The sequence below is a fragment of the Hirundo rustica genome, chromosome 2 (assembly GCF_015227805.2).
Source record: "Hirundo rustica isolate bHirRus1 chromosome 2, bHirRus1.pri.v3, whole genome shotgun sequence".
Taxonomy (NCBI): Eukaryota; Metazoa; Chordata; class Aves; order Passeriformes; family Hirundinidae; genus Hirundo; species Hirundo rustica.
The window spans coordinates 55,394,474-55,419,540 of NC_053451.1; the positions used below are offsets into that span (position 1 = coordinate 55,394,474).

Here is a 25,067-nt window from a genome sequence, read left to right on the forward strand (position 1 = left end):
TGGAAGCTTTACAAAAAAGGGTTTGAGAGTATTGAAGCTTATGTTTCCCCAAGTACAGAAAAGATGGTGAAAAGGCAAAAACCTTTCTCACAGAATGCAAAGACTTTCTTGTTGATACTAAGAGAAATCCTGGGTAGATGATGTGAAATCATATCTCACCACTGGATGAGATCAGTGGTAAGATGGTAGAAAGCACTGTCTGTGTAGGGGGAACACAGAGAAAGTATGTTGGAACAGTATGTGCTGCACTGGAATATAATAAACTAATACATAAAGCAAGAGTACCTAAGCCAAAAGATTTTTCAAAGTGAGTGTCTGTCATTCTTTTCTTTTAATGTCTTCATGGCTGCCCTGCTGCACCATGTGAGAGAAGCCTTTTAATGATGAAGGAAAGGAAGCCTGTTTCACATCTGGTATTTTTTAGAGAATCTGAAATGATAGGCAGAATGCAAACAAAATGAATTCACAGGTGAGAAATGCAGACACTGTCTGAAAGGATACAGAAATGGAATTAAGGTTAAACAAATGTGCATAACCAAAGATACTAGAAAGATCTATACCACAGCACAGAAGAGACTACACCAGCTTGGCTCCCTCTGCCTTAACACTCTTCTTAACACTATCAGCTCTGTGACATGAAAACAGCTCTCTGAAGGGCTGAGACACAGCCCTCGGATAATTTACCTATGCATTTATGGTCAGTTATTTTTGACTGAAAAGACATGAAAATAATGCATGCATCTTGACATGGAGGTGTGGGGAGGCCAGGCAAACTCATCAGCAGGCTCTCAGGTGAATACTTCTCAATATATCACTCTGAAATGGGAGCAAATAGGGCAGAGATTATCTAATGAACTTGGATAGGAAGAGCACGAACACACCAAAATCTTATGAGTATCACTGTCTCCGTTAGGCAGACTTCATACTGACAACATATAAATAGATAAAAACAACCGCACATACCAGGGAAAATGAGATGTGTGTAACAACAGCTGTCTATATATGTAAGAGAGGAAACAGACTGGCTACAGTTCAGTTCAAATAACCAACTGGACATTATCTTGCTAGTGAGAGGCATTTAGGGAACTACAAAATGCACACATAGACATGGAAGGGACAACCTGAAAAGTAATTGAGTAGTGAAGAAACATAATTTAATTCGATTGATGGCAACTTAAACACAGCTTGAAAAAGAAAAGTTGAGATGAGGAGGATTAAACAGCTCTGAGACAGACTATTTGTACCTACTACATCCAAGTACAGAGGCAGGATAGGAAAGCTGCTCTGGAAGACAGGATGCAAGGCCCAGGTCTGGGGTCCAACATCTATGATCCAAATGGATCTGCTGGGGAGGAATAGAAAGTAATGGGGAGACAAAATTGTCAGTACAGTGCATTGCTAGAATTAGGGATCAAAAATAAAAAAAAAAAAAAAATTGGAAAAGTCGAGACTGCAAAATGTTATAGGCAAAAATAGTTACTGGCAATGCAATAGGTGGTACAAGACTAAAAAGTAGGAGGGAACTTCGCTGAGGAAATTTTTTGACAACAGATAGGCATGTTTAACTGCAAATTACTAAATAAAGAAATAAATAATAAAAGCCCAGCACAAACTGGGATAATTTTCTTTGTGAATGAGATGGAAGCCCGGCCAAGTATCTTTGTTACTTTGTGATCTTGCAGGTGAGGTGTAAAATACCTACACCAGAATTTGGATTCATTATAAAATCAGCAGTTTGTGTGGTGGCACCGCCTATGAAGAGCTCTGAAATCCTGAGGGGAAGTAAAACATTTGGAATGCAACAATGCAGTGTTCCCAGCTCAGGCCACTTCCGTAACCTTTTTCCCTCTTGAAGGAGTCAAGGGACCATGACATGAACAGAAATGCTGCTTTGAATAGTTCACTGTTACGGATTTCTGGTGAGTTTCTTGAGTCAGTGAGTTGCTAGTCAATGGTCACCATCTCCTCATCAGAATTATCTTTTACCCCATTAGAGCTGATTTCAGTACAGTTAATGAGTTTTGTCATTTTCTTCCCTGTCCTAGGAGTTCTGCCAAATGTCCTTGTGGCCCACGAATTGTGCGTTCTTTGTGCCCACTATCAGCAGCGCAACCCTGTCCCCGAGCTCTGCCAACCTCTCTTTAGGTCTCAGACCCCTGAAACGTGTCAAGGCATAAAATTTAACACGGCAATTCTACCGACAAGCAATTTGTCTTCCTAGCACCTGCCACTAATTAGAGCTTGTTCGCTGCTGTTTCACGGATTAAATCCCCTTTCTTGAATAGGCTTCAAAGCGTCTAAAGACCAAACACCACACAGCAACCTTTTTTTTAGACAATGTTCACACATTTGGCGTTCCGCAGCCCCGCGGCGGCGGCAGGGGCAGGCCGGGCCGCGCAGGGCCATGGCGGGCGGGCCGGGCCGGGCCGGGAGGAGGAGGAGGAGGAGGAGGAGGAGGAGGAGGAGGAGGAGGAGGCGCCTCCGCGCAGGGGCCGCCCCTTCGCGCCGCGCCGCTCCGCCGCGGTAAGGCAGCGGGAACGGAGCGGGCCGGGAGCGCGGGAGGCGACGGCGGCAGGGGCTGAGCCCTGCGGGCCTGGCCGCAGGGGAGGGATCGCCGCCTGCGCGGGCGGGAGGGTGGAATGGAGGCACGGGGGAGCGCAGCGGGCAGGAGCGGCCGTGTGGAAAGGGGCGTCCCGAGGCGGGCCGGGGCCTTGTTGGGGCCCCGGGGCCTTGTTGGGGCCCCGGCGCGGCGCTGCCGTGCCATGGCCGTACCTCGGCCCCAGCCCCCGGCGCGGCGGGAGGCAGCGGTGAGCCCCCAGGGCTCTCCGTGTGCGGGGTTCTTCTCGGCCCGTGCCCTGTAGGAGCGCGCAGGTGTGAGGGACGGAACGTTTTCGGTTTAGACGTTTGTTACCTGGTCTGATGGTACCCGGGTTGCCCTCTGGATTTTCTCGTGTGCCCGTGACACATAAGGGAACGGCCCGAAGTTGTGTCAAGGGGACGTTTAGGTTGGATATCAGGCAAAGGTTCTTCATCCAGGGAGTAGCTGGGCACTGCTACGGGCTCCCCAGGGAAGTGGTCACAGCACCAGCCTGGCAGAGCTCAAGAAGCATTTCCACACCGCTCTCGGGCACCTGGTGTGACTCCTGTTCTGTGCAGGGCCAAGAGTTGGACTTGTTGATCCTTAGGTGTCCCTTCAGACTCAGAACAGTCTGTGATTCTGTGACCCTGCAGTCTGTTCACCTTTCAGCTGCCTGCTTGGCCTTACTGCCCTTGTGCAAGCTGACAGCATCCACTTTTGTGTCAGCCTTCCAGAGTTCCCTTAGCACACTTACCCAACCCAGCAGTTCTAAAACTCCCATGACTCTCCTTTGCTTGTATTTTTCATACTGTTTGCCGTGGAAGTAAGCCTTCTGCTCCTCCATTCCTGCTGCCCCACAGACTGTTAGAATGTGGTAATTAGCTCCATCAAAGATGAGAATAAGGCTTGGTATTGCGGTAGTTAGTGGCTGGATACAGTCACACACAAGAGAAGGAAAGGTGGGACAGGTTTTTCTCATGCGTGGTAATTGTGGAGGGAACAGCCTGACCACAGCACGTGGGAATGGTTGTTTGGTAGCCAAAGAGCAAGCCACAGTCAGTGCTGAGGTAAAGGTCATTGGAGATGTGGATCTGAAGGATAGCAGGTAGGCTTTGCCCGTTCTGCTCACAAGAGTTCAGCCTCCCCCTTTTTTGTGGGGAAATGGAAATTTAATGAAAGAACCGAAAGCGTGTGCAGGAAATTCTTCTCATAAACAATAACATTAAGCAAAGATACTACAAGTTGTATTACTCAGCTCTTCTGTTCTCAAAAATTCTAAGACTGGGATTGTTTTATTTTCAAATGTGACTTTCTCTATGGGTTGTTGTTTTTTTTTTTTTCCCTAGTTAAAATCATGGCACTGAAACAGGTTTCCAGCAACAAATGCTTTGAAGGTTTCCAGAAGGTGTTTGAACACGACAGGTAAACACCAGTAAAGCAACCGAGATGTTTAGCTTGGGGCAGTGAATCCATTGCTGTCAGTGCTTTCAGTCTGCAGGAAAACAGCATGCTCTCACTAATATCCATATTTCAGTCAGGAATAATGTCTATTGCTGCTTTGGCTGTGCTCTTGAATTTCTGTGTTAATGTTTAACATGATATAGTATACTTAGTGCTGCAGAGCTGGGGTGGGAAGCTAGTATTTTTTCCTTTGAAAATGACCTTCATTACTTTGGGTTGTCCTCTTTGCAGCACTGAGAACCACTGTTTGTGCAAAGTTCCACTCACTACGGGATATCTTAGTTCTGTGCACTCTGGAAAAGTGCTGTGAGCAGTGACTCAGTGAATAGAGTCTTGTTGATGAAGGTGTACAGAAAAACAAGCTTTTTTTAAAAAAAATATTGATCCAAATAAGAATAAAATTGTCAGTTGTGCTTAGATAAGAGTTTATTGATAGTTTTAGGCTTTAGTATTAGTTGCTCAACTAAAGGGTCTCTAGACTTTGTAGACTGAAAACCTCCCTTTCTGGCACATGCTGTGCATGTCACGTGGATGTGTTCTTCAGTAAAAATTACTTTGCAATTTGGTAGCCAAAACTCAAGCTAAATATTGTTGGGATTCAAAATTTGATTTTCAACTTGTTCTCAGCAGTACTGTGGAAATTTGGCTTATTTGTAAGTCTCTGTTTTAAGTATATTCAGAACAAGGTTGAAAAGTTAGCTGTTGCCAAATGTAGAGTCTGGGTTTAAAAATTGATTTTCCCTTTCTTTAACTTAGTTGTTACAATTCACTGACCAGATCTCCCTTTGAATGAAATGCACTGATCCACTGACTCCTTTTTTTATTGTTAGTGACCTTGTTAATTAAGTAGTGGTGATAACAAGAAATATTTTATTGATACAGTGCAGAGCTAAAATGCAAAATGAAATTTGGAATCTACTTGCCTCCAAAAGCAGAAACTGGGAAGTGTCCTGTGCTTTATTGGCTCTCGGGTAAGTAACATGATTTTTAGTAACCTAAAAAATACAGTCTTAGACATTTTTAAACAATTGCACTACAGTTACTGAAAACTTAAAACAGAGGTACTGCAGTGGCAGCTTTTGAATTCTACAGAAACTCCTCTTCTGGAAAGCACTCTTAGTTTGAGTGTACCATGATAAATGAGGATGCAGCTTGGTGTAGTCTACCAGATTGTGTTCTAAAATGCTCAGTGTTCAAAGTGTTCTACCCTTTTGTTCTAAAACGTTCACACATTTTGTTCCAAAGTGTATGTAAAAGTTCTCCTGTAAGGCCTTCTCATTGGGACACCTTCTGCTTTCCTTTCTTTTTAAAAACTGCTTCAGCTAAAAGAGTAGTGAAGAGAGCCCATGGAAGTCAGCACATTTGTCCTGTGGACTCTACCTTATTCCAAGTAAAACTTTGCAGGAAGCAACTGGTGAACTTGAAAAGAGAGATGCTGTCCGCTGCCTTAGCACAAGCATGTCTAGTGTGAGGTAAACCTGTGGGTTCAGAAAGGGCCAGGGGCTGAAAAGGCTTATGCAGTAGGAGTGAAATTGTCTTATCAAAAATTAATTAATAAATATGGGGTTTTTTCTTTTATCCAAAATAAAAAGCAGAAACTCTGTTCTATAATTCAAGGAGTTGCTTTATTGAGACTTGTGTTTAGAAAGTTGGAGACCAGGCTGTTAGTGTGGAGACTTGTGTTCCTTGTATATATTAATTTCACAGAATAGCTGGTGGGTCTGATTTGTGTCATGACAGTGGACTGGGTAAAAATGTTTATACTTGAAGTTAGGAACATCAAAGTTGTCTGAAGAGCTCTAAGCCATGAAGCCCATTTATTTTACTGAATATAAAGTGCATTGTCTCAGGCAATATATCAGTCAAATTAGGTTACTGGCAACTTGTCCTCGGAGAAAACTAGAATCGTTAACTCCTCTCGAATTACATCGTGAAGAAAAATTGAAATATTAGTGTGCAATGTAATTTATTTGTAATTGGACTTTATTTGGACCTGCTGCTGTACAAAAGGCATGTATTGCTGTGGGTTTTGGAGCCAGAGTGCTTACGGGCCCTTTTTCCTGTCTGAAGTACGTAGAATTTGTCAGACCACATGTGTGATTCTGTAATGCAAACAGCTGAGATGACAGTACAAAGAAAAGCTGCAGGATTAGGTGTCATCAGTTACCAGTGTCAGCCTTACCAAATGCCTGTGGTCAGTGGGTTTAAATGCACAGTACTTGAAGGCACTGTGCACTACAGGAATGGATGAGTGGCTGCTCGAGGGCATGCAGGGTGGATCTGGTTTTGATTACATGGTATTGTGACTAGATGGGGCAGTGCAGCTGCCTTTCTGTGGATTGTTAAGTATTGTTGAGCCTAATGAAAACATTTCCCATGTTTATGGAGATAGGAATCCTTGTTTTTCAGAGCCTTTTCTGTCAAAAAAGCGTTTTGAAACCAGTGTGCCATGAGCAATGGGGGACCAAGGATATTTTTATTTCCCTAGGGCTGACCTGCACGGAACAGAATTTTATAACGAAAGCTGGGTTTCAACAAGCGGCGGCTGAGCATGGCCTTATTGTGGTGGCACCAGACACGAGCCCACGTAAGTTCAGCAAGGGACATGGAAACAGTCATGGTAGCACTGAGGTGCACTCTCTGTCCTCAGAGAATGGGTGCTGCAGTGTGCTGAAAAGTGTGTTGCACACCTGAGCCAGAATTTGACCTCACCTCTGCATCTTGCGTTATTCTCTGGATTACACTGTGTGTGTTCTTAATAACGGGGTAACGAGGGTTTGACATTCAAAACTCGTATTGTGAAAAACAATTCACTTGTTTAATCATGAGCTGAGAGGTATTGAAAATGCTTACATATGTGTTTTAATTGTGTAGTGCATGAGAATTACCTTCCAGGAGCCAGGAGATATATCTGGATGGGAAAAAGACTGCATGAAATCATTAAATACTTGTCATTACAGACCCTCTGTCAGGCCTTGGTAGACTTTACTTCCTATTTTGAAGAGACTTATTTTTCCAGACTGGTATACTGAGCAGTATTATGCCAATTCCTTTTCAAATTTCTTTTTTTCAAGGCTTCCTGAAAGTTGTTTTTTTTTAGCATAATGAGCATTATGCCTTCATTGCCTAGCAGGGCTTCCTGAGTTCTTCTCTGTCTCCAAGGTACTGAAGATAGACTTTTTACATCCAACATGTTGTTCAGGCACCCCAGTTCCTGTGATTGCTAGAGCAAAGTCAACTTTGATCCTTGTACAAATCTGATTTCACACTGTGGCAGGGTGGCAGCCATCTCTGCACAAATTGTGAGGGACACGTGGGTTTGCAGTGTAATCTGACAGTGGTAAAAGTCCATGTGATTTTGGATTGCAGAAACTAGGAAATAATGGCCTCTCTTTCTCCAAAACATTCCTGTCAGATATACCTTGAAACATTACATTCTGTTCTGCAAACCAGGTTGGTAAATCACAGACTAATCAAAGGGAGGACTGGATGGGATGTACTGACTTTCAAGAACGCATCTGCAAATTTAGTTTGAAAGTGTAGCCTTGGAAAAGAGGATACAATCTTACAGTTATTCAAAGAAGAAATTATTTAAGTTTCATGGAAATTATAGGTGGGAGCAATGAAATGGATTGCAGAAGAGGCAGAGGTATAGACTTATGAAATTATAGGCACAGTGAATTATTCTTCTGGAGAGTCTTAAAAAGGGAGGTATAGCAGGCATTATCTAAAGCACATAAATTGGCTTGGACACAGAATTGGTGATACACACCATTGGTGATACACGGTTCTGTCATTCTGGGGAAAAGGAATTTTCTTCTGTTTCTCACACAGTTTCTTGTACTTGATAGGATGAGGTCTAATGACTGAAATAAGCTGGTAGCACCAATTAACAAGTGCCAACTTTTTGATTAAGTTCCTGGGTAAATTGGACAAAACTTTACAGAACTAATTTAGGACACATGTATATGCTATATTTATTTATGAAGAGATACTGACATTGTTTAGAAATTGGGTATATCTGTAGGTATTGTGTAGGTATCATTTGGAAAGTCTTGAAATAACACTTTTAAACATTGTACTAATGAATTAAAATCCGAATTGTCTTATGGTTGAAGGGGTAGAGATGTGATTGAGGAATTTGTGTCCCAAGTCTGATTTGTATGGCAGGTTCTCCAATTCTGAACATGTAGTAAAGGAAAGATTTTTTTTCATGCTAGGTGGCTGCAATATTGAAGGAGAAGATGAAAGCTGGGATTTTGGCACCGGTGCTGGTTTTTATGTGGATGCCACTGAAGATCCTTGGAAAACAAACTACAGGATGTATTCCTACATAAAGGATGAGGTAACTCTGCTTCTGGGTTCTCCTGGTGTTGCTGGGTGATAAAGGGGTGTGGCTCAGTCATCGGAAATTCCCCCATCTGGTGTTACAAGGTTATGGAGATTTCTATAGAGATACTTTGAGTTACTTATTATCAGCTGAACTGTTTCCTTTTGATTCACCTCCCCTTCAAGTTGCATTTCAGCCCATGATCAAAAGTCAGGCTAGAACCAGAGATGTGCCTTTGGTTTCAGAGGCATTAAAGGTTGGTTAGTTGTGTGCTTTTTTTCCTAAACATACTCAAGTTGCTGTAACATTTTTATTATGCTTTTGTTTCCTTTACAGCTGCCTAAACTAATAAATGCCAATTTTCCAACTGACCCTGACCGGATGTCTATTTTTGGGCATTCCATGGGAGGTCATGGAGCTCTTATTCTTACTCTGAAGAATCCTGGGAAGTACAAAGTAAGATGAAGTACAGCTTATAAGAGGTATACTAATGCCTATGTAGATTTCTGTAGATGTGATGGAAGAAGACATAATACTGAGTTCTTTCAGGGCATTAAATGTACAGTTCCATATCTTGCAGTTCATTGTTACATAGTTTTGATTTTTCTTTGCTGCTGTCTTTTTGAACAGTCTGTGTCAGCATTTGCTCCTATCTGCAACCCAATTCAGTGTCAGTGGGGGAAGAAAGCCCTTGGCGGATATCTGGGACCAGATGCAAGCAAATGGGAGGTAAGTGTTACAGCCACAGTTCTTTAACGACAGATGAATGAGTGATCTGTAAATACATCACAGCAGGAGCCTGGAGAAAAACTCTGGCATGCCCATGAGCTGGTACTGTTGTTTAACTACACCCCTAAGCACAGAAGAGCATTCCTTGTTTGTGGCAGGTGTAACTTGCTGTTGCCTTATGGTTATTATGAAAATGTAATGAGATACAGGTCTCTCATCAAATCAACTTTAGGAAGATTTAAAACAATTGAGAACAATTATGAGCAGTGTATTTTTGTTGCAGCCTTAAGAGAGAGACTGCTGCAAACTGTTCAGACTGATGAGCCTCATGATATCTTGCAGGGGCAGCCTGTGGGAGGTCTCCAAAATGAGCCCATTGGATACTTGGAAGTTGGTATCCTGCAGAACAGCATTAGACAAACCTAGACAAAGTTAGGTTTTAGCTCCTGGGCCTTAATTTTGAGCTATCAGTATGGCTAAGATACAAAAGTGTTCATCTGCACAGCTGCTACATTATTTGGGCAGCCTTTCAGTATTTTCAGTCTCAACTTAAACATTGCACTGTATTTCTGTAATTAAGTTAGAAGGAGTTGTCGTGACCATGTACTCAGATTTCCTTGTAAATAAGCACAAGCTGCAGTTCATTCCCTTGTAAATTGGATTAAAGTATGTCTTAGGAAGACTTCCAGGTCTGATTAAAACTCTACAGGATTGAAGAGTGTTTTCTGCTTTTCTAATTATTAATAGAGTAGTTTGTGTACTTAGAAAGTACCGGTTAAAAATTGGTTAGACTTAATGTAATGGATTTGTTATGAAACAAAACAACCACCCAAAAACCTGTCTTCTTTCCCCTTAACTCGTTTGGGAGTGCTTCTGCAAACCTAGTCTAATAGATCAACAGCCATCATCAGAAACAGACTTAGATCTGCCTTCAGCACAGATATACAACCTCTGATCTCTCTATTTTAGCTTAAAATCGCCATGTAAACATGTTCAGGATGATTTGATACCATGGCCACAGTGCTGGGCTGAGCCCAAGCTCCCATTTCCATCATAGTGTCATTTCTGGATCTGGTGACATCCTGGAAGGATGGCTCTGATGCCTTGGTGTAGGACTTTGGATTTTGCTGTCCATTGGTGATTGATCTTTTCCACAGCCTTAAACACTTTGCTGTTTTTAAAGGATTTATTTATTTTGAGCTTGTAATAAGCACAGGACCCCACTGGTAACATGTTCCCCATAACAATTACATTTTGATTTATGTATGTTTAGAGGTTTAATGTTTGTTTCTCAGTGGAATCAAATTTTCTTGGTCAAATGATCATGGTAACCTTCAGGTTAAATGCCTTCCCATGAGCATAGTTGTGTTACACTGTTGTTTTGACTTTTAGCTACCAGAATTATTACACCAAGACACCAAGTTTCTCCAGCAGTATCTAGTTTCTGCACAAAGGTGTGAATTAGTACTGACTATATTGCTGTTCTTCCATTCTGTAGGAATTCAGCCCTGGGCTGGATGTGCTGTTTGGTCAAACTCGTACATTTGCCCTTTTTTAAGCAATGGGTATTACTTTTCAGTTACCTGGAATTTCCCTGGGTTTTTTTGTTCTTCCAAAGTGCAACTTGGTGTCCTGATCAACGCTGCCCAGGACTCGCTGTGCCATTCTTCTCCTGCAGTCAACGAACTGAAACCAGTTGAACATATAAAACTGACTGTCATTTCTCTTTTATTTCTGCAGGCATATGATGCTACTCAGCTTGTGAAGTCCTACTTGGGCCCTCGCCTCGACATCTTGATTGACCAAGGCAAAGATGACCAGTTCCTGTCGGCAGGCCAGTTACTGCCTGATAACTTCATTGCTGCCTGCACCGAGAGGAAAGTCCCAGTCGTCTTCAGACTGCAGCAGGCGAGTTGCTTCTGCAGTCCTTGGTTGTTGGATTCTTGTTTGTGATTTTTGGTTCTACGCAGCAGGCGGTGAGGAGAGTGTCTGAAAGGGGGCAGGCATGCTCTCACTGAGGGTCAGTTCCTGGCCGCCGACGGAGGAGGGTGGGAAGTGACACTCTCCCGTCGCACGGGCCATCGCCGTGTGCAGCACCGGCCTGATTCCGCCGCGCTTCACCACTAGGTGCCGTGGTGCTTCCAGCTTGGACAGGCTGATCCCTGCCTGGGGACGCGGGCTGCCGGCGCTCGGCTGAAGACGCAGCGTTAACCATTTTTAATGGGTATCGCAGTCACTGCGCGGCCAGAGTGACACATGGCCTTCTGCTGCATCCCTTATCTGTGCTGTGGGTTTCGTGTTTACCGTAAAACTTCGTGATTTAGTTGGTGTGTGTTTGTGTAAATTAGGGAAGGGATGGAACTGCTTAACATCCTAGATTCATGTGAAGACTCAGGTGGAAGGATCGCTCTTACCGGTAGTGCAGTGACCCAGCACAAGACTGTTCTGAGAGCACTGGAGTCTTTGTATGCCACTGGCAACTTCTACCCAGACCCAGTGAGGAGCCCAGCTGTGGGGAGTGGAGGGTTGTCCCCTCTGCTTTATCATAAACCTTGCCCCTAAAGATAGAGTTAGTGCTGATGAAGGGGCGTGGGCCAGAGGGTGACATTTCACCCCAGTGATGGAGCAGTAACTCAGACCTGGGCTGTGTCCTCCTTATCCCCTGGTGTTTTACCAGAAGAGCAGAGCCTGTGAGGGCAGCTGTTCTCTCAGATTGCATCTCATTGCATCTGACCCTTGCTGTTACCCATCTCTAGCTTACAGGCCCAGATCCGGGCAGGTTAAGGGACTTTCTGTTTGTTTAGCTTCCTGGTGCTCATCTATACTTAGCCTGTTACATACCCCTTCCCATTTTTATATATATTCCAAGTATTTCTTAAAATGGATGAAACCAGGAGAGTCATTACGTTTCCTTGAAGAGAGCTTAGCGTGATTGCTTTATCATGAGCTGTATGTTCTCTGCTGATTTATTGTTGTTCTTTTCTAGGGTTATGATCACAGCTATTTTTTCATTGCTTCATTTATTAATGACCACATCAAACACCACGCAAAATACCTCAATGCTTGACCCATTTGGATGCGAGTGCTGCCTGGCCAATATGAATCAAGAGATAGTGGTGAACTAAACAAAAATCATTTGCTGAAGTAATATTTGTAAAATGGAGCTCTTCTAAATGTACTTCTAAGAAAAATAAAAGTCCCACTTAATTTGATGTGTGTGCTTTAGAGTAAGTGTTGGGAATGTTCTTGCATGTTTGGAAAACTCTTGATGCCATGAAGTTACATCTGCTGCATTTTGGGTCAAAATGGTAAGCCAGCAGATGAGTGACTTTCAGACCATGAGTGTGGGTGTGGATGTGACACCTGCAGACAGCTTCTAGTGCCACTGTGCAAAGACGCTGATTAACAACAGTGTGCCCATTCAGCTAATTAATTACTAGGGTTTACTTTGTCCTTTAATGGTGAAGGAAGTTCTTAGTGGCACAGCTAATCAAGCTACTTAATTAATCTGAAGTGGTAGGAGTGTTTTTCCTTGGCCTGAGTAATACCGTCTAAGGACCAAGTCTGGTGGAGAGTGCAGACAAAAGCCTGCTGTGCACAGCAATTTACTGTCCTGTGGGTTATCAAGCAAATGGAGTTATTTCATGGATGATACTTATAGAAAAGACCTCTTAAAAAACATGTGAAGGAAGCAGTCCATAGTAAAAAAGATTTTTTTCTCCACTTGCCTTTGATTCTTAGTGTGAAAGATTTTTAGTGTGTATCTTGGATTTGACAGGAGTGAGAGGAGACTGCTAAATAGATCTAAAAAAAGCAATTGCTATCTAGATGATCTAATATCTCATTGCTAAAATCAAGTATGCTTATTTTACAAAAGATGGCAGAATTTAGTCCTGACAGTTGTCCATCTAAAATAGCTCTTGTTATAATTCTTAGACAAGAACAGAGATTGTTCCAGTAATCACTTGAACTCAGCTTTCTCAGGGTTGAGCTGGGCCTGAATCGTTGCTCAAACCTTGACTTGCTCTTGCCAGAGGAAATACTCCGATAGATGTAGGATGGGTTTCCTTTCTTAGCAGTGCTGAATACTCTCCTGTGTCTCTGGCTCCTGCTAGATTACAGGGAGCCTGGTGCTGGTGACAGCCTTAAATTATGCATTGACTTTCATCAATCTTGCACCTCTTTATTTATGAAGTAAGCTCTGAAGGCTGAGAAGATAGAACTGCATGCATTACAAAGAAACTATTGCAGAAAGATCCTCTGCTTCCAAAATTCGCTATCAAATTTGAAAAAGTACAGCCCATAAAGTCACCTGCTGTTCACTATGGTAAAGACACTCTGTTACAGAAATTGTAATCGAGGAGAATCTGTACTTGGATGACTTCAGGACCCGTGGGCAGGAGAAGGCTGGATGCTGTGACCTGCTCCTTGTTCTGCAGCCAGGGCCAGAGCAAAGCAGCTGAGCACAGCCCTGGGTTATCCCCAAGGCCAAAGGCTTTACTGTGCTTACTGCTTAGATTCAGTACTAGCGAGGAATCCTCAGGTTGTGTTTGCTGAAGCAGAAGGCTGCAGAGCATTCACTGCATTTCAGGAGGAGAAAAGGCTGCCCTGTAGAGGGAAGTGTCAGCAGTAAAATGAACAAGTCTCCCACAGCACTGTGAGCAGGAGCAGACTGAAGGAGGGGTCTTCCCCTGTCTCCCTGAGCCCAGCCCAGCCCTGGCAGAAGAGGGCAGATAATTCACTGCCACTGATGGACTGGCAGGAGGCCTTCACAGCAGGAGCAGCAAAGCTGCAGGGAGAACACTGCAGGCACCCAACAGCTACAGATGGAGCTCATGTCTACTGTGGCTGCAAAATTCCTTCATTTGCATCGCATCACCATCTTTCCCCATCATTTCCAGTGTTAAGCTCTCCAAATACCACCTATTTTACCAGAAATCATCAGTCAGGGATAGCCATTAAAGGGTTTCTGCAAATAATATAGTTTAATTGTAGCTACAGTAAAGATTTTCTATATACATTATGTTCACCGCAGAGGGTATTAGAGATTTGCCATGCATGGTTTATTGCACATATAAATATTGTACAAAGGATCATGAAGATTCTCTTTTTCGCCGTACAGGTTAAGACTGCATTAAAAAAGCTGTATTACAAAATACTTAAGAGCTACTTATTTACAGCCGACTTCAAGCAAATACTGAAAGACACTATCAGGAGAAAAACAAAATTTTAATTATGAAAAAACAAGATTTGTCAAAATAATAATAATTACAAAGCTTCATGTTGCCATATATATACATTGTAAAAAAATACTCAGGAAACCTGCATTTTATCCCTCAAGACACAGAAATCAATACTCCTATTTTTATACTTGATCCTCGAATGCTTTTAAAATTTGATAAACTCTGACTTGAAAACTTATTTTCTTTACATTGCTCGTGCTTTTTGACAAAACAGATATTTGTGCAGCTCTGTAAAATATTAAAATACATTTTCATTTAGTGTTAAAGTGCACAGTACATTTTATAGGAAACAATATGCTAGCTGCCGCTCAAATTACAATTTCAGGCAATGTTCCCTCTATAAAATTTTTTTGCTTTGGTTGAAGTAACTGGATATTCCATGCATACTGCCTGTCTCCTTGTCTGTGAGCCCACTTTCCTCCTCCTCACATGCTGCTGTCACTACCTCCCAGCCCCTTAGCAAGGTGCAGTGGCGAAGTGCGTGATCTGCCTTCAGACAGCGTCTGAACACAACAGATCTGCTACCAAACATGGGTGGGTGCAAATGCCTGTGCCTGTGAACGGGTGTGCAGCTGCCACGAGAGGGGGCAGTGACAAGTAGGCATCACTCTGCCCAAAAGCCTTCATACAATAGTTCTCTCCACGTCCTCTTGCTTAAATATTTAGTCCTTCCACCCCCTTGCCTCTTTTTTTTCGCCATTCTACATTTCAGACTCCCTGCTTGTGTGTCCCCAGCCAGCTTCCCTTTTCACCACATGCAGCTGCCCTGTCCTGCTTGCCCAAATCCCATCACTGGCTTCTTGTGTGAGTGAAAATGGGATGTTCCAGACAGCAGAAGAATCACTGTGCTGGAACTTTTTGATGTCTCAACAATAAATTATGCTTTTAAAAATCTCTTTGAAAAATGTAAAGTGGTGATAAGGATTTCCTATTGCTGATGTGGAAGTAGAGGTCTGATGCTGCAAATATGCACTACAGAACATTGTGCTTAATTCTGTGGATACTTTTAAGAGAAGCACTGTACCCAGGCAGGTTGGATCTGGAAGATCAGGTCTTTGAAATTGCCAAAGGCAGGCTCAATCATTTTACCTCCTCTCGACGGAATCGCTGAAGAAAACAAGTTAAATTTTTGACTACCTGGTGAATCTCGTTAATGTTCTTGTGCTGTTTTTTACAGTTTGTTTGTTCTGTAGTGCTGCGATCTTTAAAAGAAATCAAGTTACAGTGCAAAATTACATTTCAAGACACATGATCCTAATGCACATAATTCATTTTGTTGTGGCAAAAGTTAAATGTCTTGTGCATAGTAAAATAAGCTTTCAAAAATATTTGTTCACATTTATTTTTCAAGTTTACATATTTCCTTTTGTTTTTTTTTTTTAAACATCTATATACAAATAAAATGGGTGTGCTCTCACTTTCAGCCAATTTAGTCTAGTGAGGAGAGAGTTGTTACTGGAATGTAGGAAACTCAATGGAATGCAGACAATTTTTTACCAATGTTCCACAGATTCAAGAAATAAAGAAGGCCATTCCAGCTAGCTGTTCTTTTAACAGAAGCACCTATTTTGTTTACTTTTTTATCTTACATATTAGAAAATACAATTTACGGAGATCTAGAGCTACTGCACACCGAGTAGAATAAAAAATAACTAAGTATTTATATTAAAATAAAGTGTTTAACCACAAAAAAAGCAGTAATAAAATACAGTTTCCTAATTTACATTTTGCATCCAAAGGATGAATAACAACTCACTAATAAATAATATTTATATAAATATTTTATGTCTGGATATTTTTAAAAGGCAATAGCCTGAAGCAACTGCAGAAAAACCTAAGGTGGTAGCAGTCTCCCTTCTCCCTCCCCCCAGTGATTACAGTGATCCTTAGTTTAGTAATACAAAGGTATCTTGCTGCAAGACAGCTGTGTACTCCACACGATTTTAAGTGGCAGAGAGGTGGTTGTTTTAGTAAGTACTGTACAAAGTGAGCTATAAAAGCAGTGAAGCGCCAACTTCCCCTAGAAAATGTTTCTGTTCAGTTTCTGCTTTGTAGTTCGACACATACGTACAGTCTGAAACACGGGTTTAAAAATCATAATAATACTCTTGGAGTACTGGAGTTGTTTTCAATGCAGTTTGAAAAAATGGGCAGTTTTTTGATTCTTTCATGGCACAGTGTAGCTGGTAACAGCAGAGAGAGTAGTTTCATGTGAATAAAGCTTGTTTCACTGTGGTTACATCTAGCAATGCTTGAACTGTTATGCTCACTTTTACCAAGCCCTTTTCTTCTAGGATGTGATGTGGTAGGCAGAGCTTCTCCTAGAGAAAGACAAAAAAAGGAGTAAAAATTAGAATATTCAACACTCACTGCAGAACCTCACTTCACATGATCACATTTGGAACACAAAGCCCAGCAAGCAGGAATCATTTCCTACTTTTAATTAAAAAGAACTTCCTGTGATTTTGACAGAAAGTCTCAGATTTTGCTCCCACTACACCTAAGAGTTAGTGAGAGATCTGTTAATATTCTGGGCCCCAGAAACCAATTGTTCTGTGGCCACTACAGCATGTAAACAGCTAAGAGTGAGGGCCAGCAAGCACATATCAAACTTTCACCTACAAAGCAGGATAACACAGCATTTGCCCTGTTATGACAGATGTGTGAGATGGGGGATGGAAGGCTGACTTTTTTAAAAAAAGCAAACCAAAAAACCCCATTCTCCCACTAAGCTCTAGAGAGGTCCCAGGATATGCACCTTGAAAACTACACACTAGCACATACAGGGAAGCGTGTGCCATGTTGTGCATTCAGTGGGCAAACTCTTTTGTTCTGAGTATTTGCACCTCATTTGAAAGACCCAGCAATCAACTTTATTCACCACAGGGACACAGCAGTCATGGTCAGGATGGAACTCACTAGCTGTCCACAGAGGCTGTTACAGCAGAAGACAATGAAGCAGTAAATACTGTATCTCCTACAGGGAGAGGAAGACACCCACCCATGAAACAATTAGAGAAAGCCTTAGAGGGGCAGCCTTGTATCATGACTGGCCCTGTCTTTAAAAAGTTTTTCTCAATGTAACTGGGTACTCTTGTTTAGAAATCAGTGAAATCACAAAATCGGGCAGTAGGTCTATATTATAATACATGAATGGAAAAGCCAGACTACATCACATAAACCATAATTACAACTGTGAGACTCACTGCCACAACATGGAAGCCAAAAGCATAAGAGGGATGACAAAAATATACAGGTAAGATAAAAAATCCAAACAATGCTGTTAAACACAAACACATGGAAACAGTGTCTAGCTCATGAAGTCCTTAAGCTGTATGCCATTGCTTTAGGCATGAAAAAGGCAACATCTACGTGATCTAACCCATTCCCTCCCTATGCATCCATACATGACCACCAGCAGACTTAGAATACAGATTTTTTTGAAAGAGAGGGTGTTTTTGATATTCTCCCTATTGATTATCTTAGTTATTCAATAAACTTTCAGCTTTTAAAACTACTGATGCTTCTGAGATCCTGTTTCAATTAACTGCCTGTCTTCTACAGAATATTCCTCTTGTGTCTGTAATGTTAACTAAGGGTCTCTTATTTTATGGTCCTTTTCCACACTTCCTCATATTGATTACTTGTTCAATTAAAACCTCACTGATCTCTTCAACTTCTCTTCTCATGACACTTTTTTTTTCAGTTCTAGCCCCTTCCTTGACTCCTGTGGACCCTTACAACTCAATATAATGGAACAGGTACACACAAGAACAATTCATACAGTCTTTATTATATTATGCACTATGTTGAATTGCTTTTATCTCCTTCCACTCTTGTCCAGTCCTTGCTCAGGAGACTTCCTCCAGTGGGCCACAGCTCCAGAAAAGTATCAGTCTGACATAGCTGTTCCACTACTTCTGATATTTATGACTTTCTTTTGTTAATGAATATTTCCCTTATGCATAACCAACATTTAGCTTGTTTACATTTCTTGTGAAGTTCCTCACACTCCACTCCAGCCTCAATGAGAGGAAAAACTGCAAAACGTACCTGTTAACTATTAAACCTGAAGATAAGAGCCAAACTTCATTCACAATCACAGCACCTGATACTGGTAACTGTAATTTATCTGTACTTTGTTTACATTTTATATTTACTACTGAAGTTGTTTTAGTATTTATTATGTTTTAAAGATTTTTTTAAGACCCAGAAACAACTTCAAACTGATAATTTTCAAGGAGCTTGGCTGACTAGGTCTGCAGGAGATCGACAACACACATTTCTCCACATGGAAGATAGTATATTTAGTAATATTCTTGCTAATGCTGAGTTACTACTTCCACTGAGTTTATTGATTATGATTCACATTGACCAAACTATTATGGCAATTGCCTCCTGTTCCTGTTGGCCACTGCCCCTCTTTGCTGCAACTACTTTTCCAGTCAGGCCAAGGAACTACCTCCACCTTGCTGTCACTCCAGGTCATCAGCCACATTTCCATTCCAAACCTACCTACCATAAATCCATTATTTAAGATGCTGAGTTCTGCAGTTCATTCTTGTTTGTTCTTCTGACTGAAATATTGACCTGCAAGCTTTCAGAGATGGTTCCCCCCAACTTTTATTCCTCTGAAAAAAAAAGTGTCTTTTCCAGAAAATCATATAGTTTAGGATGCAAACTCATAAACTGATACCGATTAGCACTGGAGTAGCTACGTAAGAAGGTAGAGAGACAGTGATATCAAGAAAAAGGGAAAAAAACCCCAAACCCAATATTCTTCTACTTCAAAGGTGTAATCTCTACTAGATATTTTGCCAATCAACTGTCCTAAAAATCCACAATGTTCAGATTTTGAAATTTATTAAAAAAATTATTCTATTAATCTTATTTGAGAATACAAATCAGACACCTGAAGTGAAATGTTATTTCTTTCCACACTCTTCTACTTCTTTCCAGTGGCCTTGCACAGTAGGCTCTTGTTTCACAGATTTGGTGGCCCTTATTTCATTATTCTTCCATGCTAGACAAAAGGTATTTAATAAAAAGGCCTGCTGAATCCAGTATCTGAAAACCAAGGGACTGGCATTACACGGCAGAAGGGTATGGACTGAACCCCAAACCCCAACCCTAAGAAAACCTACATCGCTAGATATTTATGTTTGAAAATATTCTACATTTTGCTACTGAAGTCAGGTTTGCTTAAACCACCACAGTCAAGGAGGTTTACTTAAGAAAAATTTAAATTCCAAACCCACCATTTTTGTGGCACCTTGTAGAATTCACTGAGCTGTTCTGTCATGTTCTCTTGCTAGGATTTTTGCAGTTGTTTATAAGCACATTTGCACTAAAAGCATAAGGGAATGCATGTCCCATTTCCTATAAAAAACCCAACCAATATGTTTTCTTTCTGTTTTTAAAGGCAAGCATAATCTAATTATTTTAAATACAGCATAGTAATTTAGTTTGTATGAAGCAACCTCTCTGTATTTACAAGATGTGTACTCCAATGAGAAAAGCTCTTCTAGGAGGTCTGTACAAAAATAGGACCATACAGCTGCGTTGTAGGAGTGAAAAGTTTCCCACCTTTATGTACTTATGTATCATTCTATGTTACTGCTCAAAACATACACACTTGACAGCCTTCTCTTATGCAGGATGTGGAACTTGGCTAATATTTTATAATTCTGCAGCTAAACACATGGCTACAATGAACATTCCAAACTTGATAATGAGACCGATGCCATCTCCTAAAAATGAAAAATTTCTCCTAATGTGTCACAAATCTGTTCTGATATGCAAAGCCCCAAACACTATTGTTAAAGCTTTGTAAATGGCTTTCATTAACCCAGTGTCACATACGTTTCAAATCAGAATTTCTGTGTCACATATTTACTTCTCAGACTAAGAAAAGTCAGATCTTGCCAAGGATGGAATCCAAAGCAGAAGTAACAGCCTTCCATAATAGCAGTAATATCCCAGCTGTCTCCATACTTAAGTTTAGCTGCTGTCTCTGCTTTTCTATGCCTTGCCTAGTCACTCCCTCACCTGATACAACTGCACTCTGGAAACCACCACCAGCACGTAAAGCTGTAAAGCTGCACGCCATGGAGATTTCAAAGCTTTCCTTAAATCCTAGCATTTTGAAGCAAATGCCTGACCAACCAAGAGGAGAACTTGCCCCTGGACTCTGACGAGACTCAACTTCACCCACTTCTCCCCATATTTAATAAAATTTCTATCCCAATTACCAGAGTTCCAAATGCATAACACTTCTGTATAGAAGTGTGAATTCTCTCTAAAAACACCCCTGTTGAAACCATCACTGAACAAACCCCAGAAGAACAGATTGAAGAAATGGACACTAATTCTACAGACCAGCCTAAAACAATTGTGAGAAGGGCTGCCACATCTTTCATAGCAGCACCAACCTCTCTATCCACGACAAAAGTGACAATCTAATATTTTTACTGCCTTTTTTTCTCTTTCTAAGAACACAAAGGAACTTAAATTACTTGTTGCAAGCAAACCGCCTTCTACAGACACACACAGCCATTTTGAATGGATAAAGATGGTTTCAAACTCATCATGAAGCAGAAGAACAAACTCTTCCTGAAGGAAAAGAAATGCTAACAAGTGCACAAAACGGAGGCAGCAGCAGGAGGCTGAATCACAAAGCAGCACAAAGAGACAGTACCACAGGCGTACCCATAAACCTACATGTGTGCACGTGCTTGCCAAAGCAAGTTTCTAATCCTGGAACAAAATATCTGATTTAGCATAGAAGAAAGCCAAAAATACACAATGACACTAATCCCTCAAGAATACGTGACACACTTCACATAAATATCTATTTTCTTTGACACTAGATGTCTTCAAAGTCAAGATAACTCTTTGAATTAGTTTATGGCAGGGCAAGCAGCTTGGCAATTCGGATATAGTTAGGTCTTTATAAAAAGACATTGCTGCTATAATATCAGATTGGTAAGTGGTAAAATGACCACATCATGATAACAGCAGGGCCCAACTATCTGCATTTGTTAGTAAAAATACAGAGAAATGGAGTCCTATGATACGGCAAGAGCCTCTCTCTTTCTTCCTTGTATTCGTAGAATATGAGATTTCAGATCTACAGGGAAAATATTAATAAAAAAACCAAATACTGGAATGTGCAATTTCTCAAAGCACAAATTAAAAAACCCAAGTCCATGTAATGCCCATCATTTCATGTTCAAAGCCAACTATTTTGAAGTGGGAAGTCAATACAAGAAACTTCAGGGCATTATACTGAAGCAAACTTACGTGCAATACACTCAACATTTACATTTTTTTAGATCAAAGCCAATTTTCTTTCTAAAGAGTTGGAAAAGAAAGCTATAGCAAATATTTACTTTTTCATATATCTAAGGCAATTTAAAATTATGTCCTTTTGTATATTCTTTTCCTTTTCCACTATTACTGATGATATAGGCCCAGATTCCCTGAACTACCATTTAAAGTACAAATGAAAAAAGATATAAAAAAGCACGGTAATTCAGGCTATACTGCAGCTGAAAAATTATGTATTTGGAGTCATAGCCAGTTAGACATCTAGATAGGTGCATCTTCTGCACGTTCAATAAACTGGAATTATTTGCAAAACTGTAATTGCTGATGATGGGCTTTGGATTCTTCAACACATTATGACCTTGAGCCATAAAATTTAAAAGTAGATCACATATTTTATAAAATCCCTCACAGTTTTATTCTAACATGCTTAGAAAACATTGATCTGAAACTTCAAAGATCTTAATAAAGACAAGACACACATGAAACAATAAGAGAAAACAGAATCTTACACAGGAAATACCAATTATACCATAATTTTACATATTAAATTCTGAGAGTGATGAGTATTTTGTATCATCAAAGCAGAATAGGTCATTACCATACAGTATTTTTCTACTGCTCTTTCTGCATAACACAGCTTGTATTCTAGAAAAGAGAGAAATGGCAAAGGTTCACAAAACCAGCTGTACCATTTTTTTTCTCAACCTGCATAAACAACTGGGCTTTTGGGTATTTTGTTGTAACAAGAAAAAAATTTGGAAACTAATTAATGAATACCGAGTAGAAAACTGTATCGAATATTTGCTCGGATCTAATTCAGTCCCCATTCACAAAAAGTTCAACTTTCAGAACACTTACTAGGAGCACAATGGAATCTGTATACAGCTTTCAGCTTTAAAATCTATTGATATACAAGAGGCATTTGAAGGACTTGAAGGCATTTTCACTGCACTTGAAAATACTTCTGTTTTTCTGGATCAAGATAAAAGAAAGCCAAATCCTCACATCAAAATGCCACTTGTGATCCAGTGCAAATATAGTCTGCCTGCAAGAATATTCACTACAAGCTGTATTTGTTATTTTATTGCAGTATGGATGAGATTACCTCTACAGAACCTAAGAGTAATTAATATGATGGGCACAGTACAGATTGGAAACCAATTTATTAGCAAATTGTGATTTGAAAATCTCTGATGATCACTGCAATGGAAAAAAAAATGAATGGGAAAAGAAACAGAGGAGCAAATATAATTAATGTTATTAATGAATATGGGGTGAACTACAGTGCACTTTTTTTTTAAACTCAAGGTGATCAACTTAATTATGTGACAGGCTATGTGCAATAAGTACCAATTATATCCTACTGGATATCTCAATATTGACATCTCAAAGGTGAGGAACCATCAAAGAGTTGAACTGTTTGGTTCACAAGTACTAAAGCCACAGAGCAGCAGCACAGAAACAGGACTCTGAATTTAGCAAAGAACCTATTAGAGTAGCTTAATGATGTTTCAGTTCCCAGTTCCCCATATAGAGTAAGAATTACTGACTTCAGAGATGGAAAGACAGATATTTTTCATATGTGCATTATGTTTGAAATATATTTTGAGAAACTTTACTATATTCAGACTTAGAAAATGTAAGGGTAATTTCACTGTTTCTTTCCCTTTAAGATTTATAGATATTTAGAAGTGTAATCAATAACAACCCCCCCAAAATACCAAACTCCCAAACTGTATACGCTTCATGTATGGTAGCACATCTGTGCTTGTCATGAACCAAGTATATTCGGTGTTTTTCACCAGCTGTTTCAAGACAGCTTCATCATCACTAACAACCAGAAACTGCACATAGTGCTACACTTTAAATACCAGGTATTGTCATAGCTGAGAACACACAGAAAATGGTTCCTAAGAAACTAAGTGATGACTCTGTTTGCATGGTAAGCATATACAAAGTTAGGACTTTGGACAAGTTTGAGAGCTAAGTGTCACTGTGACTGGGTGGATGTTCACTTGGTCTACACTGGCACAACAGTAGTTCAGTGTCTAGAACAGTGTCTACTCTGATAAAGCATTCAAAACCACTGAAGACATGAACTTCCATTTCTGCACACTGAGAAATCAAAACACACTGATTATTCCTCTTACCACCCTCCAAACTGTTGGATACAGTGGATAATCAGATGTGCTATTAGACAATGAGACAGATGTGTATTATAGGATGGCAGCAAAACCTTTCTCCACATGATTTTCTAATTTGAAAAGAGGTACTCATACATGTAGTTCAACACTATATAAGGAGGGCACAACACAAAGCATCAACAGGAAACCTGCTCGCCAATTATGGGAGCAGTAGCAAAATTCCAGCCCTACAAGAAGACATCACTTCTGTCTCAAATGCCAACACTGGATTATAGAGAAACACATTAATGGATTCTGAACTGATTCAAGCCATGTGTCACTCAGTTTCATCAGAAAAGCAAAATAATTAGAACTAGACAACAAAAATCAAAACAAAGTGGAAGCTTAAATGTCAAGCTGTGACTGAGTAAACAAGTGTCTGCTGTTGGAATTGCTGAAATTAGGCACACAGATAGAAGACAGGCCTGTGCAGGATGAGGGCACAAGTCTATAGCTACATACCAAATAAAAAGCTCTGAAGAACTCACTGAACTCTCACCTGGTCACAGGTAACCACTTTACAATAAAGTGGTTACATGTATGCACTGGAAGCTTCCAGACGCCAGACCCTTTAAAATTTTTGATTTATCCATCCTCTGAAATTAATTTTTCCATTGTAAAATATATATCTAATAATATATTTACTACTTTTTATTTATATCTGTCTATATATATGTATCTACCTATATCTTTAAGCCACAGAAGCCAGGAATAGAACTGCATTTAAAAGTTTTTTTAATAAAGTCTTACAAGTATCTGTGGAGTGGGGATATTTATAGAGCAGCATTAAATAATAACTGTATGGCAAGAATAATCAGTTACATACAAATTCTCATCCTAGTTATATTCTAAACGTCTACAGCTAATTTTATTATATACTAGACCAGGGAAAATGAATGCATGCATTTCCAAGACACAAAACTGAGGTACTTTGGTTAGCTAGCCTAAGACTGATTTACAAATTTAGCCAATAGCATCTAGACCAATATCGCAATGCCAAGACGGGTTTATACTCGAGGATTTGTATTTTTCAATCAATTTTCATTTGTATATTTCATGTCCATAAGGAGAAAACCCAAAAATTGTCTTATTTTAAGTTTTAGAGCAGACGAACAGAACACAGAGCTGGAAGGGAAATGGAGGTCATCAGCGCAGCAGTCTAACCATTGGCAGAGTTCAAACATACCAATATAGCTCCTGGCTCACGTATGTCT

General features: G+C 40.5%; 2 protein-coding genes across 9 annotated transcripts in view; one reads left to right on the forward strand and one right to left on the reverse strand.

The window, feature by feature from the left end:
• The first annotated feature begins 1,900 nt into the window (after positions 1-1,900).
• ESD (esterase D) lies at positions 1,901-12,310 on the forward strand. Of its 4 annotated transcripts, none has more exons than XM_058419405.1 (9): positions 1,901-1,919; positions 3,925-4,000; positions 4,922-5,010; positions 6,528-6,626; positions 8,260-8,384; positions 8,706-8,825; positions 9,000-9,098; positions 10,839-11,006; positions 12,085-12,310. In XM_058419405.1, the coding sequence occupies exons 2-9, from the start codon at positions 3,933-3,935 to the stop codon at positions 12,163-12,165; spliced, it is 849 nt and encodes a 282-aa protein (XP_058275388.1). In that variant the 5' UTR covers positions 1,901-1,919; positions 3,925-3,932; the 3' UTR covers positions 12,166-12,310. The 4 variants fall into 4 exon arrangements, with proteins under 4 accessions (XP_058275388.1, XP_039912751.1, XP_058275389.1 ...); XM_040056817.2 differs by lacking the exon at positions 1,901-1,919 and adding an exon at positions 2,481-2,523; XM_058419406.1 differs by lacking the exon at positions 1,901-1,919 and adding an exon at positions 2,853-2,871.
• Positions 12,311-14,068: 1,758 nt separating this feature from the next.
• Positions 14,069-25,067, reverse strand: part of LRCH1 (leucine rich repeats and calponin homology domain containing 1) — a 117,256-nt gene continuing 106,257 nt past the window's right edge. For all 5 annotated transcript variants that reach the window (XM_040056815.1, XM_040056813.1, XM_040056814.1 and 2 more), the window contains one exon: positions 14,069-16,662. In XM_040056815.1, coding sequence (XP_039912749.1) covers positions 16,549-16,662 — 114 coding nt within the window. In that variant the 3' untranslated portion in view covers positions 14,069-16,548. The remainder of the gene's footprint in view (positions 16,663-25,067) is intronic.